The 16,501-nt window shown below is 50.2% G+C and overlaps 1 protein-coding gene across 1 annotated transcript in view; it reads right to left on the reverse strand.

Moving 5' to 3' along the window:
* Positions 1-16,501, reverse strand: part of CACNA1G (calcium channel, voltage-dependent, T type, alpha 1G subunit) — a 108,926-nt gene that overhangs the window by 64,993 nt on the left and 27,432 nt on the right. The window contains 5 exon segments of the mRNA XM_009323737.1: positions 916-942; positions 6,169-6,324; positions 7,063-7,177; positions 8,344-8,529; positions 9,065-9,216. Of these exon segments, the coding sequence (XP_009322012.1) occupies positions 916-942; positions 6,169-6,324; positions 7,063-7,177; positions 8,344-8,529; positions 9,065-9,216 (636 nt within the window).

Below are 16,501 nucleotides of genomic sequence, written 5' to 3' on the forward strand. Positions count from 1 at the left end.
GGAGGAGGGGTGGGAAGGGAGGGAGGATGCTGGGAGGAAAGAAGCCAAGCAGACCCTCACTTCAGCTGGGAGAGACCAGGAGCCCCAGAAAACCCCACCAAGACTAAGCTGCGTCCCCAGGAGCCCTGGCCAGCGCTGCGGAGGTTTGGTGCTCGGGTACCTGTTGATTGTAAAAACCCAGAGGGGCCCCACCATGGGACAGGAGGAAGAAATGGCATTCCAACACAAAGTCCAGTGCCCTGCGACTCTTTGTTAAGCAAAACGCCGGAGGGATGAGCCCTAATACTCCCCCAGGGGGTCACTAAACAGTTAAGGGGATCTTTTTCCAGGCAGACTAGACACTCTCAGACACGTGTTTTTAAGGCAAAAGAGCGTGTGATGTGAAGTGTTGGCTCAAAACTTCCCCTCCGGAGGACCCAGGACTTCTGTGCTATTTAGGGAAGCTCATCCTGTAAGACGCAGACTGGGAAGGTCAGGAATGCACCTTGCAAGGGGGAGCAGTAAAGTCAGGCTGGCCTGAACTTCGCTAGAGTCAAAACCCTGTTTCCATATGAACAGGGGCTCCAGCTGGCTCCAGGTACGCTCCTCGCGGAGGCTCCCAGCTCAGCCCGTCAGTGGGCCTGCCAGGAATTACTCATTCTCCCTAATGGGTTATTAAAAAGGAATAAATAACGGGAAGAATTTTACGTGCTTTGTATTCCTGGAGTGCTCTTTAACAGCCCAAAGGAAACTTTTAGGGTCCACGATAAGATGTGTGCCGAGATGGAAAAGCAGAGCTACGTGGGGACTTCCCACCCCGCTCCCCAGCACCAAACCCCACGTCTGGAGGGCAGAAAGCATCCCCTCTGAAACACCACGTGCCAGACTCAGTACAGTGCAGGCAAGCATCTCGCAGCCGGGGCTGCTGCCCGTTACCTGTTCTTGAACTCCCAGTTTGCCTTTCTGGATAGAAAAGGGGTTATGAGAGAACAGGGAGTTAAAATCCTTTTGGGAAATGAGGGTATGTCAAGATGGACCAGACTGTACAACGGCTAAACTAGCCTGTACCGAAGGGGACTGACACACTGGGATACGATGGGAAAGGGCTTTTGTGCAGAAGGAGAAGCCAGACTTCTCAGAAAGGACAGAAAGGGAAGGGAGTGGTAAAGAGAAAGATGAGGTTGGCAGAAGAGTAAGGTTTGGAGTGTGCTGCACTTCGGAGATCCACGGCTTCCTCAGACCTGAATGGGACCATTTCACATCCTGACCCGCGCTGTAACGTGGCATCTCTCCGGAGATCCCAGCATCCCGGCCAGCCTTTCTGGGACATGCCACGGCGTGGCTGCCACCGTCCTATCGAGCACGGGGGTCCCCCCACACGTGTCCACAAACAGGCTTGATTCCAGGTCCCTTTGCTCCCGGGCACCCTCCTCCGCCTGCGTGATGGAGGGAGCGCTTGGCAGGCGTGCCCAGCAATCAGCATCACCGTCCGCATCCCTAGGGAGGTCCCCGGGATGTGACCACACTGTGGAGGGGCTGTGACAGCCCCGCGGGGAGCCTTCCCCAGGGCAGGCATCCAGAAAGGGGTCGGTGAGAGCCAGGGCTGGAGCCACATCAGCCGCCCCGAAGCACCCACCTTAATTTACCTGGCTCCCCCAGAGAAGGAAGGGACGTAAAATCAAGGCTGACTCAACAATGAGGATGACAAAAAAGAAAGGAAAAAAAAGAAACAAACCCCAAAACACCCAAACAACCCCCAAAAGAACGACAGCTACTACAATGAGAACAGCACCACGGCGTGTGACCAGGCACCACGAGAGAGACAACCACAGCGGGCGGTGGGATGTGCTCTGTACATACCCCCGACGAGTCGACAGGCAGCTGAATACAGCTTAACTGCCCACTCGCGTCTTCTCGCTTGGAGATCTCCTGAAGGAGAAACGGGGGGAGGGAGGGGGGAGGAAGGGGAAGGGGGGGTTCAATTTTCACAGTTTCAACAGCAGGACTGAGAGGGGAATCAAAAAACACATGAGAAAAGGCAGCGAAGGAGAGGGGAAGGGGGAGAAGGGCAGCGTGCGGCCACGATGGAGAGCCGGGCTGGGGCACCCACTCCGCTGGGTGCAGGGAAGGGGTGGAAGATCTCAGATGGAGCGAAGCCCTTTGAAGGGACCAGCCTTACCTTTAAATTAAGTGTTTCGAACAGAGCTTGCTTCAGCTCCTAAGTGATAATTGTGCTAATGAAACACCAGCTAATTATTGAAAACATAATTATTAATTTTTTTTTTTTTGCAGCTGCACAATAGGATCTTTATTTATTATGCCTTCATTAAGCAGCAATGGAGGCTTTTAATGAATGTTTGATTAACACAATATCAGTCCTCTTACAGCCAGGCGAAATACCTAATTTAAGGAAGGCCACCAGAACCTGCCATGAGTTCAGATCCCTCCTCACCCCCGTTAGTGGAGACACCCGTTTAAATCAGCGGGGTGCCCAAACGCGGCAGGGGTCTGCGGGCGGTGGGGCTTTGCCACACGAGCGGCCCCAGCATCTCTTCACAGCAGCAGAAGTCAGTCTTCCCCTACCCACTTGGAAAGTACACGCCATTTTTCACCTCGTTGTGTTTCCCCTTCCTCAGGGGTGGCTCTTCCAACACTCCTCGGCACGTTTTGGCAGCGTGGCCATGCCTGGTCCCGTCCCGTGGGGCTGTGGGAGGTTACATGCTGTGGCAGGAGGGCACGGGTTGTCCCACCAGCTTAATTTCTTGCCTACAGGGCAATGGATCTTTCCTCCGGTTGCTACATGGGATGCAAAACTCACCCCCCTCTAGGCTGGGATGAAGGGTTTAAGAAAGGCCTATCAGCCTTTGTGTCTTGCTAGGCATGTAATGGACACAATTTAAAGTCTTTGGTTGTAACAGAGAGAGACGTGGAAAAGCCATTGAAAGAAAACACAGAAACACTTCTCCTTCACAAGGAAAATCCCACTGAAACCGACAGGAATGCAAAAGGTAAGGGATGCAAGAAAAACACCATCCAAAATTCCTACTGGCGGGACAAGGGACTGGTCCCTCTGGTTGAAGCCCAGAAGTCGTCAAAGTCCGTATTTCTCCAAGGATGCTACATCCAGAGAGCAGGTATGTTCTCCTGCAGAGGAAAGGATGGAGGTGCTGGAGGAGGGTCCTGGGAAGGAAGGGGGGCACAAAGGAGGGGAAGGGACGAACCCACAAGTGAGGACGGCCGGGGAGAAGGGGGCACAAAGCCGGGAGGATTACCAATGGAAGAATACTCTTTGGAGATAATATTATTAGGAAGTCCCTCGGGAGAGGAGCTTTATGCCTGACAAAGGGGAGTCGTTGCTTGCTTCAGAGAGAAGTCCCCAGGGCAGGGACCCAAGAGGTCAGGCAGCAATTTAAAATTAGCAGCTCGATCAAACGGAGTCCCCTGCTCACCTTCCCCGCACCAACGCCAGGCTCGAGTTAAACCGGAGAACGCGCGGTCAAAAATAACCACGTTGCATAGAGTCCTGCGTGCGCCTCTTGCAAGAGAGAAGCAGGTTACCAAATAAAAAGAAAGCCGGGGGGGGAAGAAACTCAACCCTGAAAAATATATTGCTCCATATTTGAAGTTTGGAACAGGTCCTTTTTGTTTCTCAACTGCTTATATACATCTGCTGCCTAGCAACTGGGGCTGCAAAGCCGTGCACTAAAATTAACGAGGTGCTCGCAGATTGAGGAAAGGCACTTGAGGACCAGGGAGATAAAGGCAGCAGCCCCGGGATTGTGTTTCAGCCCAGAAATCTGAAGGAGAATGGAAAAAAAAAACAAAAACCCACAACAAACCACCCCAAAAAAACAACCAACTCAGAAGAAGGGTCAAGTGCAATCACAGGAGGGGGACACGGGTTTGTTTACAGCAAGACATGATCTCTCTATTAATTCTGCTTCGGAGAGGATCCTTTGTATGCTGGCTAGCAAAAGTCAGAATGAGATCTGTTTGCAAAGCTACACACCAGCAAAGCTGAATAAACATAAACCAGCAAGGCCAGACCTGGCTCCTGACCTCCAGCAGACATTTGCTCTCTGTCTGCTGGGGGAAACTTGGGTTGAGCCGAGGGATCTCTTGATCCCGTTGCAATTTACTGGAGGAGCGTGGAGAACTCAGAGTAACAAGGACGTGGAAGGAATATTGTTATTAAAATGCCATTATCAAAGCCCAAGATACAAAGTAGCACTGTAATCAGAGTCACAAATTATAGAAATCTGGTGCGAGTTCATCGAAATTGCCGTGGTTGGGCCGAATTGGCCAGAGAGGGTTTGATCTTTGGAGGCTGCGCTGGACCCTGGTCCCTGCACTCACCTCTCAATACAGGCGCGAGCATCACTGGCTTCAGGCTGTCTCAGTGCTTTCCTGAATCAGAATTTACTCCCTGATTTACGCTGCACTTAAAGCACATTTGCAGCTTACACAGAAATCCTGGAGCTGGCTCAGACCAGCCCGGTGCTGCCCCAGCAGAGGAGAAATGCAGGGGCAGGCGTTGTAGCAGCCCTGATGCAAAAACCATCCAAAAGCAAATTTGGGGGGTGGCTGCAGGCGGTTCCCCTGACTCCAGGGAAGACGTACCCTCAAGGACATGGTTACTGGAATAAAATCACGGCGCATTAAGCCTGGGCATGAATTTACAGGGAGCTGTGCCATGGTACCAGCTGGCCGCAAAGAGAGCATGGGATAAATTGCTGCCCAGGGAAACAGGCGCACGGCGGCTGGGTGTGGGGGAGCGGGAACACGCCGGCGGGCGAGCACGAGGATGCTCTAGCATGAAAAACCAGGCTGAGCCAAGGACCAGGGGTATCAGCCTCCCTCGAGGACCAGGGGTTGGAAAAGGGGCTGCTGCATTTAAAGGCTGCATCCTTTTCTCTAAGAAGCGGGTGCAGCAGGTGATCTCCCACTTTGTTGACCTTCAGAGAATCAATTTGCTAGACTGAACAAAGGTTCGGTTTCGAAGCCGTCATCACAAGCAGACAAGGAGCTTTTTACCTCTTCTAGCTCGGGCAAGGGAACACTGTGCTATTCGGGAGAACCTGGCAGTGACCATCCCTTCAGCTGAATGGCGGGGGGGATTTACAGACAGAAACAGCTACAACAATAACAATTAAAAAGCACCAACATGGAGAGAGACGATACAAAAAATAAAAAAAATCTCATCTTGCTATCTCCTGGTACGACTCCATTAATTTAACTCTAAACTGTGCTCCAAAAATAGTAATAAAAATGGCTCTGTGCATAGCTATTCATAGGGTGGTAGGATATTATGATACACAAGCAATTAATCTTAAATAATATTTAGTCACCCCAGAATGCTTATAAAAATCAGAGATAGTGTGTAAAAGCACACCCTATACAAACAGACCCCAGTGAGCAGTTTTAGGTTATATTTACCTCTCCAACCCCCTGGGCAGGGTGTAAAGGTCCCCTCCCCTTACTGATGTTCTTGGACAGCCAGACAATTTTTGCAGAGAGCTGGTGGGCATCGCAGGTCCCCCCCTCTGGGGACTAGGTGACATGCTCACTCACTCTGAGCTGGACAGTTGGGAAGGCAGTAGGGTGAACAAAAAGGTTCAGTTCAAACCTAAGTGCCCCCCCTGCCCTTCCACGGCAGCCTCCAGCGATCCGGGATGTCTCGTGGAGGTTCCCAGCCCAAGGAAGCAGCCGGCAGAGACCAGAAATCATGTACTTTAAAATGTGCAGAGCATTGCAGGGCTGGGTGCAGGAAGAGCTCCACGAACACACACCATCAAAAAAGATAATCATGTCACTAATCTCTTACCAGCCTGAGTAAGTTTTCTGGAGGGGCTTTCAGTCTGGGTGACAAACACGGTGATAACTGTTTCAAAGACACTGTCAGAGCAGCGATCCCATCCGCGGTGCCTGACTGACTGCTGAATTCCCACTCCTGCATTAATGCTAACAATGCTTTTCATTTAAGCCCTTCATTTAGAGGGCTTGCTGTATTAAATTGCACTGTGGCTAAGAAAAAGGAAAAAAAAAAGAACGAACACCTAATATTTTCTCCCACTTTTTTCATGCACCACTCTTGTAAATGTATTGCTGTCCATCTCAGAAATCAAATTCCAGGATCTGGAGGTCCTGAAACTTTAAAAGAAAGCAAAGGCACAAGCGTGAGGACATTACCTCTGTCTGGAAACCCTCTACCAGGATGGCCACCAGCAGGTTAAACAGAACGTAATTCCCAAACGTCATGAGAGCGATGAAGTAAAGAGCAGCCCAGGAGGAGGTCGATGCCATGCCATTGTAGAGGACCTTGTTCCAGTCTTCCTGGGTCAAAATCTGCAGAGGAAGGGTATCAGGAAAATGGACATACTGAAGGATTGTGCGCCATTTTGCCCGAGTCTGGCTGGGTATCTGTGCTCTGGATGGGCCAAATGAGCATCCCACTTTTGGGGTATCCACTGTAGCTATAACCACAGGAGGATAAATCCGGCCCAAGCCGCCTTCTGAGCCAGAGAAGAGACAGGACCAAAGCGACCGTGACTCCCATGCTACCAGTAAGGACCCTGCCCAAACTGCCCCAACTCCCAGCCGCACCAAGGGACGCGTTCAGCCGTAAGGGAGTGCAACATCGCATGGGTCGGACCTTTCCTTTGGTCGGCCAGAACAGCTAGAAGTCCTTCACAGATCCAGCAGTTACAGAGCTCAGAGCTGCTAGAACAAAAAGCTGCAAATATCAATCATGGGCTTAAACCAGATTCTGTTCTTTGTCAAGATATCGCCGCAAATGGTCTTGATCTCTTCCTCTCCATCTCCACCCTCTACACTTACTTTCACCCACCCGGCCCATACCCTGCAAATGCAAGCGCCTCCTACCTTGGCAGCCCCTCCTCATTAGCTTTCTGATTTATTCTGGACAACAGTCTGAAAACGCCTGTGTTCCTGCACTTGTGGTTTTGGGTCCTCTCCCGTCCACGGCAAGGAGCTTCACTAAGCTCTGTCAGATGCTTTGACAAACAACCCCAGCCCCTGCAGCCCCCAAAATGCACACGAGTTGTGGCGTTTTCCATTTTGTACCTGGAAAACAGTGACGATGGCCCAGAGCAAGGAGTCAAAGTTCTTCCTGTCGGGCAGCGTGTCGCCGTCTCGCTCCGAAGCAAACTTGCAGCCAAAGAGGTGCATCCCCAGGATGCTGCATGGGAGGGAAAGCAGGGGTTCAACAGGAGACGACATCGGTCTCCTATTAAAAACTAATTATCGCACAGCAGGACTGACTGTGTCTCCTGATTTCACCTAGGCAGTTTTTTGGTTGGTTTTTTTTTTAAAGATGAATCATCCGTTCACTGAAAAACACGCCTCGAGATCATGCAAACCAGTTGTGAATTTGGGTCAAATCTGTCAAACAGTTTCAGGCAAAAAGTATGCCTGCTCCTTCTTTTTCCTCTGCTTTGTTTTTGGTTTTTTTTCAAGTCAAAACATTTTTTTTAGAAAATGTTGGAAGAAAATGTTTTGACTTTCTGCTTTGCAATGACACATTTTTAGCAAAACATGCTTAATTTGAATTAGGAAGACAGAAAGGGTTTCTGTGAAATACCTGAATGAGACATTTTGGGGGACTCAAAACAGCTTTTTCAATTTTGACAGGAAAACAGAATACCTTTCATTTAAGATTGATACTAAAATAATAATTTGTTTTCCCCTGCTCTTGGCCAGTAACCTGAATAATCAAATTATTTACAGCTCTACTGTAAATGGCTGCAAACGGTGGCTTTGGAGTAAAACATCTTGCTGGGAGAAGGGACATTATTCCATGGAAGAGACGGGCTTTTTTCGGCCTTCCCAGTGCCTGGATTGCTGGAACACCAGAGTTGGCTGTTACAAGGAGACAGGCTCTTCTCAAATTCTAGACCAAAATCAAAAAATTCGGGGCTACGCCAACCCTATTTCTAACATTTCCACTGCAGAACCTCCCTTCTCAGAAGAGGCCATGCAAGAGCACAAGCACCACCACGGCTGACTTTATTTTAGGAACATCACCCTTTCCTTGGCAATATTTTTAGCATCAGGCTTTCTGTTAGTAAGTAATGGGACCGCTGTCTTGGGGTGATGTCAAGGAATCATCCAGCTGAAAGATTTTCCTTGTAAGTCATCTTGCAAAGACAGATGTCTCGTTTGGCCAGAGTTGAGAGAATTTAGTCAGGGCAGCAAGCCATCGCCAGCTCTGGCCAGCGATGCTGTTTCTGGGACTGTTCAGCTCAGCCATGCCCTGGTATGGACTCTTACATCTCCTCACCTCGCCACGGGATCCCACCTGAAAAACCCAGAGCAACCTCAGGACTGGGAATCGGAAGTGCTCACCTGAAGATGAAGATGAAGAGCATCAGCAACATGCAGAACGTAGCCACGTTGTCCATGGTCTTCATGAGGACCACGAGCTGGCGCTGGAGGGCTGGCATGAAGCGGACCAGCTTCAAAACTCGCATGAGCCGAAAGGTCCGCAGGACCGAGAGCCCCCCACCTTGCTGGCCCACTATCTCCCACACACTGAGGGATAAAAAAAGGTCATTGCAGGATGAGAAGACAAAGCCTAACGCAAAGGCATGGAGGAGAGGAAGCAAAGGGAGGGTGAAATTCAGAGAGAAGAGGGATGGAAAGTGGGCAGAGATGCACTGCCAATGCCCCCAGTGAGCTGGACTCCATCCAGGCTTGCAAAGAGCAGAGCCCCACTAGAGTGTCAAAAACACGCCTGCAAATCAGTGGCTGCAGCTGCAGGGGCAATTACAGCCTTTGCACATGCCAAAAAACCAGACAGCTGCTTAATCGGGCACTGGTTGTACCATTTGGATCCTAGACTTTCCCAGGACTTAGGGACTGAGGGCTTTCTGCTTGGGCCTCTCTCTAAAATGACCATAAAATAACCCCAAGATATGTATAAGCAATCGTGTCTAAGTGCATTAATTTACAGCAGAGAAGTATAAAGCGTCATAGGAAAGTATTTATGCCCACTCTCCATTACTTTCTGTTTAATTAAACAGCCAAATGAGGAGAAACATGCATAAAGCAAGCTCTAGGTTTGTACCTAATCACCACGATGATCCCATCAAAGATGTTGTATGGATTCTTAATGTAGCCAAAAGGACCATAAACGAGGACTTTCAACAGCATCTCCAGGGCAAAGAGGCTTGTGAAGACTATGTTGCTGATCTCCAGGGCGTTGGTAAGCTCCTCCGGCTGGGGAAAGAGGAGGAGGAAAGGGACACGGTAAGCAGCACAGCTCCATTTGTTAGCCGTATCCAAAACTACACCTGGAAATACAAGCCCCAATGCCACAAGTGCGGGACTACCGATGCTAATGGTGTAGCGAGCAAATGGTAATAGCTCGCTCAAAGCCCGGGAGAGAGAAGAAAAATGCTATCGGAGTATTTAAGGTTTATACACCCGTTGTAAATTGAGCAGGTAAATCCAGACATGGACTTCACGTTAATCGCAGCTTTAGTACCACCTCAGGAGGTTTATGTAGAAGTGGCGTGTACTGAGCCTTAACGCTTTCTCATCCTCCGACCCAATTCTCCTTATGCAGAAGGGAGAGTCGGGCCGTTTTCTCATGTAAATATCCTTTTAGGGCCTGTCTTTTTATTTCGTATCTCATCAAAAGATTTAAGCTATGATTTTCAAATGCAGAGATTTGAGGTGCTATAACTGCAATGGTTCAAAAGAACCTCATTATCAGGAAGCCCCGAATACTGCGACTGAGGAAGGGCCTGATCCTGGCAATTCAGACTCGTAGCTCTATTTTTAGATTACCAAAAAAACCTAACAAACAGACTTCCCATAATCTTAGTCTTAAATTAATACCTTTCATGTTTTTCTAGCATATTTCACAGAGGGTTCCCAACAATGCCTGCAGATACCCAGCGCTGCGCTTTCCCCAGCGGGTGGGCAGGCATTATTGGAAAACATATGGCAGAAGACAAAAACCGGTGGCGTAGTCTGTTTAGGATCAGTCAGTGGCAAAGACAGGAGCAGAATCTGCAGTACCAGATCCCTTCTCCCCATTTAACCCCAACACACAGCCACAACGGCATGTTTCTACTTAAAGGCTTCATTAAAATCAAGAGACAGCGTCCTGCTGGCAGATGTCCACAGGGTCACGTCGGCAACGCTGAGGTGCCCCGTGGGGTACAGTTCACAAAACACCTTACGCGCACTGGGTGCTGGATTCCTCTTAGGGGTAGTTTGGCACTTAACTCACTCAGATACTTTCCTAAATCCCCACGCGTAACCACCCGCAGCTTTAGATGCCTGAACATCATGGTGGGTTACGGCCAGATGTGCAGGTTCACGGCAGCTACACCATGAGCAGAAGCTAACGTGCAACGCGTGCTGTTGACTGCTCCCACCACTTACATGTAACACCTTCATGGCTAGCCAAAAACTTCCTACAACGGGCCAGGAGCTGCCATGCCATGGCACATGCTGCGGCACAAGCTGTAGGGTTTGACGTGAGGTGACCCAACCCCAACCCAACCCCAAGGGAGCCGGGAGAAGGGATGGCTCAGGGGCAGGGTCAACGCTTGATCGACTGTGTTTCAGTCCCAAGAAACTGCAGCAACCAAAGGCTCCACAGATATACCCAGGCAAATAAACAGATAAATCCATGTGGGCATTCAACCCTTTCTTTCTCAGGGTTGAAGTCTCCAGGCACAGCTGGCTGAGCCCTTGCAGCTCAAGTTTCTCCAACCCAGTACGATGGTAGATGGGGGACCCAAATTGGTCTGACGTTATCTCAGCGCAACAGTGTAATCCCTGAGGACTTGCACTGATACTAGTGGGAGCTTGTGATGACACAGCAATGGTCACGGGATAGCAAAGGGGGAAACGGCAGCATTGAAAATAAAAAGTAAAAAAAAAAAAAAAAAGGGGGGGTGTCTAATACTTCCTATACCTCAAACATCCTCGCTGAGGAGCGGATCCCTTGGCTGGAGTTTGCCAAACACACCAGACACGCAGCCCAAATCACCTCCTCACTGATCTAGAGCTGAAATACAAATGCTCCAGCTCTCGATATTAAACACAGCCCTGGTTTAAAATCATACACCTATGGGAACACTCAGACACAAAGTAATAAATAGGCCGAGAACTTATATGTCAAGCTGCACCTCAGGACAATTTCAAATAGCTGAAAGTCTACATTAGTCACAAAAAAAATGCCAACTCATTCATGAGTGCCCCAGCACCGAGGCAGGCTGTGCTGTTATCATTATCGCAGCGATACTGCTGGAAAGAAAATGCATTCTTGGAAGCTTTCCTTCTCATCCATCAGCGCCACTAACCCGGGTCCCGAAGGCTGATTTCCACCCTCTGCAACCGCGCTGCCAAATCTAACCCTCCCCGCAGGCGCAACCCAGTTAAGTCCCTCGATGCATGAGCAGCGCCCAGCATCTCCCACAGCTGCGGCATCCCTTCCCCGCGGGGGCTGACATGGAAAACCCAAGCAGCCCCAGCAGGGATGTCGTGTTAATAGCGTGGATTAATGAAACTTTGCACTTCGCGAGCACCTTCTGGTTGGAGATGTTATTGGGATGTATACATCTGGATGGGAGGCGCTGGCAGGGCACAGCTGGATGACGTGGGGAGCCACGGGGGGAGCAGTGCTGATGTTGCAACTCTCCCAGGACCCCCAGCACCCACCAGAATGGCCATGATCACACCCCCCCCAGCCCACGAAACATCCCTCCCAGCCCACCCGGCTCACGAGAGCCCCAAATACCCCTGGCACCAGCGCGGGAGGACTATGGGTCAGCCTGTGCAGCGAGGTGATGCTCAGCACCCGCAGCAGCACCAGATCCATCCATCCATCGCCCCCTACTTCACACTGAAAAAGCCGCCTGGCCCCCCACTCCTCCTCCACACACTCTTTTCTACTTCCCTCGCAGGAAACGGTTTTTAATATCTGAGACATTGGGCGCCCATAATAAAAATGAAGAGTGGGATCTCCTGAACCAGAGGTGAGAATTAATATCCAAAAATCTAAGATTAATGGCCAAAATGGGTTGAAAGAGGAAGGGAAAACTTCCCTTTCACCCGGCCAGGAGAAGAGAAGGGTCTCCAGGGCAGCCTGGAACTCTGCCAGGGGAGGGCGAGGCGAGCATCTGCTGGAAGCACACCGCAGCCAGACCCGGCTGAAATCAAGGAGTTATTTTGCTTCGGGAAACAACACATCCCTAAACAGTTGAGACGGGGCGATGAGAATTACTCGGAGGATTTCTGCAGCCAGCTGTGGAGCGCCCTCCCCCAAGCCCCTCGGTCCCACTCGGGGGGTCCCTCCAGGGCAGCTCATGGGCCCCCTGCAACAGCTCCGCATCCCTTTCAAGGGACACGTCGCTGCAGCCCATCCGTGGGGGCCTGGACCCCTGCCACAAGCACTGCCAGGAATTATTTATAAAAACAGAGGTGGGCTGAGATCGTGATCCTGCCCAAGGGGATCACAGCCAGGCGGTGGGGATTCAAACACTTCTGAGAATGCCAGCTACGGGATTTCCATGCAGCCATAGATGCGTACAGATAATAAGACTGTTTATAAGATGCTTCTGCTCTAGAGAAATCAGAAACACGTCTGAGACTTCTTTCCTTAGACATCATTACAATACAGCAGGAAAGTGGCTTTTCTCTCCTGTGGGAACTGAAATTGTCATCCCATTCCAAACAGGAATGCAGTTTCAGAATTGGCGAATTGAAACACTTTGTGCCCAAAATTTTGAAAGCTCTCCCCTCCATTTCAGTCCCTATTCCCTTATCCATTTGCTCTGTACTGTAAATCAACTGAAATTAAAAAACATAAATAAAAGTCAGCTTGAAGAAGAACATGGAACTTTTTGTTCCCCAACTGTTCAAATGGACGTTTCAAATATCTCAGACAATGTATTTCAATAAATTTTTTTCTTTGAAGCCAGTTCACTGAAACCGCTCCCCTCCCACGAACAGCTTCAAGTTTGATAAGCTGCCATTTTCTGACACTAACCATCTAATCAAAACTATATTGACTAGCTCTAGACATAATGCACCTGGGAAAGTCACTGACTCCTGGCACACAACCAGCTCCACGAGTCCTCGCCAGGCATGGATGAAAAGAGCCGGTAAAATCAAGCAGCTTTCCCCTCTGAGGGCCACAACATGGCAGCTGAGGAAGGTGGCATCAGTCCTTTGACTAAAGGATACATCTGGAAAACAAACCCCTCCAGGAACCCCCCTGGAAAGGGCATTTTGCAGGGAAGTAGAGCCTGAGGTGCAGACCCTGGTGTTTCTTTGCAGTACAAAGCCTCCTGTCTACCGCCCCGATTACAGCACGTCTGCCACAGCCTCAGCTTCTCCATTAAGAGAAGAGTGTGCTAATTCTCTCATCATCATCAGCAGTGACTAATTAAAAGGAAAGCATCCTATGATTAAATGAGCAACACCCAGAAAGACCGAGATACAAGCACGATTCAGCTGTAGCACAAAACACCAGGCTCTTCCATTCGGTAAATACTGAATTTTGTTTCCAGGACACCTCGCCTTGCTGGACACACAGATGTGGTGTCCTGGATAAATCATCCCCTGTTAGCTCTCTGTTTGTGTAGTGTCGATTTGTTGATGTACCAAACAGCACATTGACAAGCTCTGGCAGCACATAAAATAGGAGCAGACAGCGCAGCATCTCTCATAAACACCACGCAGCGAACGAAGGCGGCAGGGAGGAGGCGGCGAGCCACGGGCACCGGCCCAGACGTAACCCTGCCTGGCAGGGTGCACACCGTGGCGGCAAGGAGGGGATGCTCTCTGCACCCTGCCTGGAGGTTTCAGGCAGGGCTGCCTGGCACCAAGCAGGGCACTGCCGTGGGGGACAGGAGGGGGCAAGGGAAGATGCCCCCACGTACTAAATGTTGCCTCGAGGGGTATCTCAGAGCTGGACCAGCACTTCGCCCTTTTTCAGCATTCAGAAATAGGCTGTAACGCATTTCTTTAATTTTTTTTTTCTTTTTTTAAACTGAGTAGAAGCTCACGAGTGAGGTTTCCGATGGCAGAAGGGCCGTGCTCCATTTCCACCTGGACACAAGACAGTGGCACACACTACTCCTTCCTGTGCCCAGGGCTCCAAGGTGTCTGCTGAGCGAGCGAGGCTGCAGGCAATGAGTGGGGAAAAAGGTGAGGACAGGGGCTGGGGTGATTAAAAGCGCAATCCCCGGGGGCTGTGTTCCCCAATTCCTGAAAGACAAGCCCTGCTGCGCCATGAAGTGCAACCAAGTGCCCTGGCAGACGGTGCACAGAGCTTACAAGGCTTCTACTCCTGCCTTCCTCCAGCCATGACCCATATAAAGCACAGGCATGGCACAGGCTCTTCATCATCATCAGACCTGCACCCAGCGCCATGGGCGCGTCTGGCATGGATCCGTCCATCCCCATTTCCCCCTTGCTCCAGGCTGCGGCCAAGCCTGGTCTTGCCCAGCCCTTGCCCCTGCCCCTGGGGATGTCAGCACAAAAGAGCAGAAGCACCCCAAGGGCTTTCCTCTCTATCTTGCTAACAATAAAATAAAATAGAAAAAACACTCTGTCTCGCCACAGCACAGAGGGAGGGATGGGGTGACCGGCCAGGAGGCAGATCCCTCCTGATCCCGAGGGCTCTGCTTCTGCGAGCGGATCCAGAAGACCATGAAAACTTCTAACCCATTCAAATGGCTGCAGAATAAAACCCTTCTGAAATCATTACCATGGCAACTAAGGAAAAATAACACAGAAAGAAAATACTGACCTCAGCTACTTCACAGGAAACACCAACAACGTTTTACTGACTCATCACTTGCAGATTTTTAATATATATACATAAGAAAAAAATCAAATGGGTCACACAAAGACGCGATTTTCAACCTGACACCGCTCCATTAAGATCCTCTCCACCCTCCGCATGGGTGCAGACATGCACCGGGTCCGCCTCGAAACAGGAGCCAGACCACGAGTCCTGGGACAAAACGCAAGAAATTCTGATGAAGAGAAGCAGCTATTAACTAACAAAATGAGGTGCCCTTTTTTTGCCCTCTCCCATGCCTGATTCCCCATCTTTTATAGCTCATGGCTATGTCCTCAGTCAACCAACGAGCCTTCTCCATGCCCTGCCCTCGTCGCACCCACATTATTCCCCCTGCCTTGGTGCACCCGCTGAGCCACGGCCATCCAAAAAACCACTTTGGTTCCCTTCGGTAAATACAGCTCCTCTTAGCTCCAGAGCCACTTGCTTCTTTATAAATAGAAACTCAATCCACACATATTTCCAGCGGTGACATTCATTGTCTTTGGGGCTCCTTAAAAGGCATCGGGCTTTAGCTATTGTCCTGGGTCCAGCAGCACAAACCTGAGCCGTGCTTAATCGGAGCCTGATAGACCGATAGGCTTTTTCTACTCATCCTTTGCCAAATTGCTTAAAGAAAACAACTCAGAAGGTAGCAGGATTGCAGAGGTTTTTGCTTTGCTCCTCCTGGGGCTGGAGACACAGAAAGGGCAGCATGCTCGCTGCTCGGTGGGCTGGAGGACTGCTGGGAAGTTCAGGATTTATAGGCATTTATTAAAAGGAAATGACTTTGACAGACAAGCGAACAAGTCCAGCTTCATCCCATCACTGCACGGGAAAGGAGGATTTTGTTATGGGCTGAATGGAGGCTGAGTATTTCATGCCACAGCAAGTAACACTGTAAGAAAGGGAGGAAAGCAGCTTTCATTTCAGAGAAATCAGAGCTGACTGCACAGGAGGGACTCCCCTTCCACCACCGCCGCTAATCTCCTCACCTTTCACCCGTTCTTCCCCGTTCCAGTTAGCAAATGTCCCTTCCCACCCCACACCTGCAGAAGGAAGGAGCTGAGTCCCACGCACATGGCACCTTCTGGTGCAAGACCTTCCTCTCCACCACATCCTTGTTGAGCAACCATGGCCAACAACCGAATTCCCCGACCCCAACTGCCTGTACAGGGCCGTGTCCCCATGCACCTCTGCCTCTTGTCCACCCCGAGCCTGGGGTGCAAATGAGGGGACGAGCCCTGAGCAAGATGGAGAACCTCATCAATCAACCCTGAAGGGATCTGCCATGAACTATCCCTGCTCAGGACCATGAACAAGACCCGCAGACCATGCTCTCCTCCTCCAAGCCCTGGGGCCGTGCTCTCTTTACCCCTCTCTCAGGAGGCACAGCAGATATTCTCGCCTGAACTCCTTATCTCTCTCAGCTTGAGATCTCTGGATGAATATTATCCCAGAAAGTGCAAGAAAAACATGAACTGGCTCATCCTTCTGCTCGGGTTTCGAAGGAGCTTAAGCTGAACAAAAGCTGCATTTCCACTTGGTCACACCTTGTAAGTACTTGAGATTTAAAGCCCTCCATTTCTAGTTAATCTAAACCAAGTTTGAAACTTATCTCCCCATTAGTACTTGAAAAGGTACCGGGGGAGGGAGGAAATAAAAAAAGGGAAAGAAAAAGGCTGTCTTTGTACA

This window comes from Pygoscelis adeliae, unplaced genomic scaffold, assembly GCF_000699105.1.
Source record: "Pygoscelis adeliae isolate BGI_AS28 unplaced genomic scaffold, ASM69910v1 Scaffold75, whole genome shotgun sequence".
NCBI lineage: Eukaryota > Metazoa > Chordata > Aves > Sphenisciformes > Spheniscidae > Pygoscelis > Pygoscelis adeliae.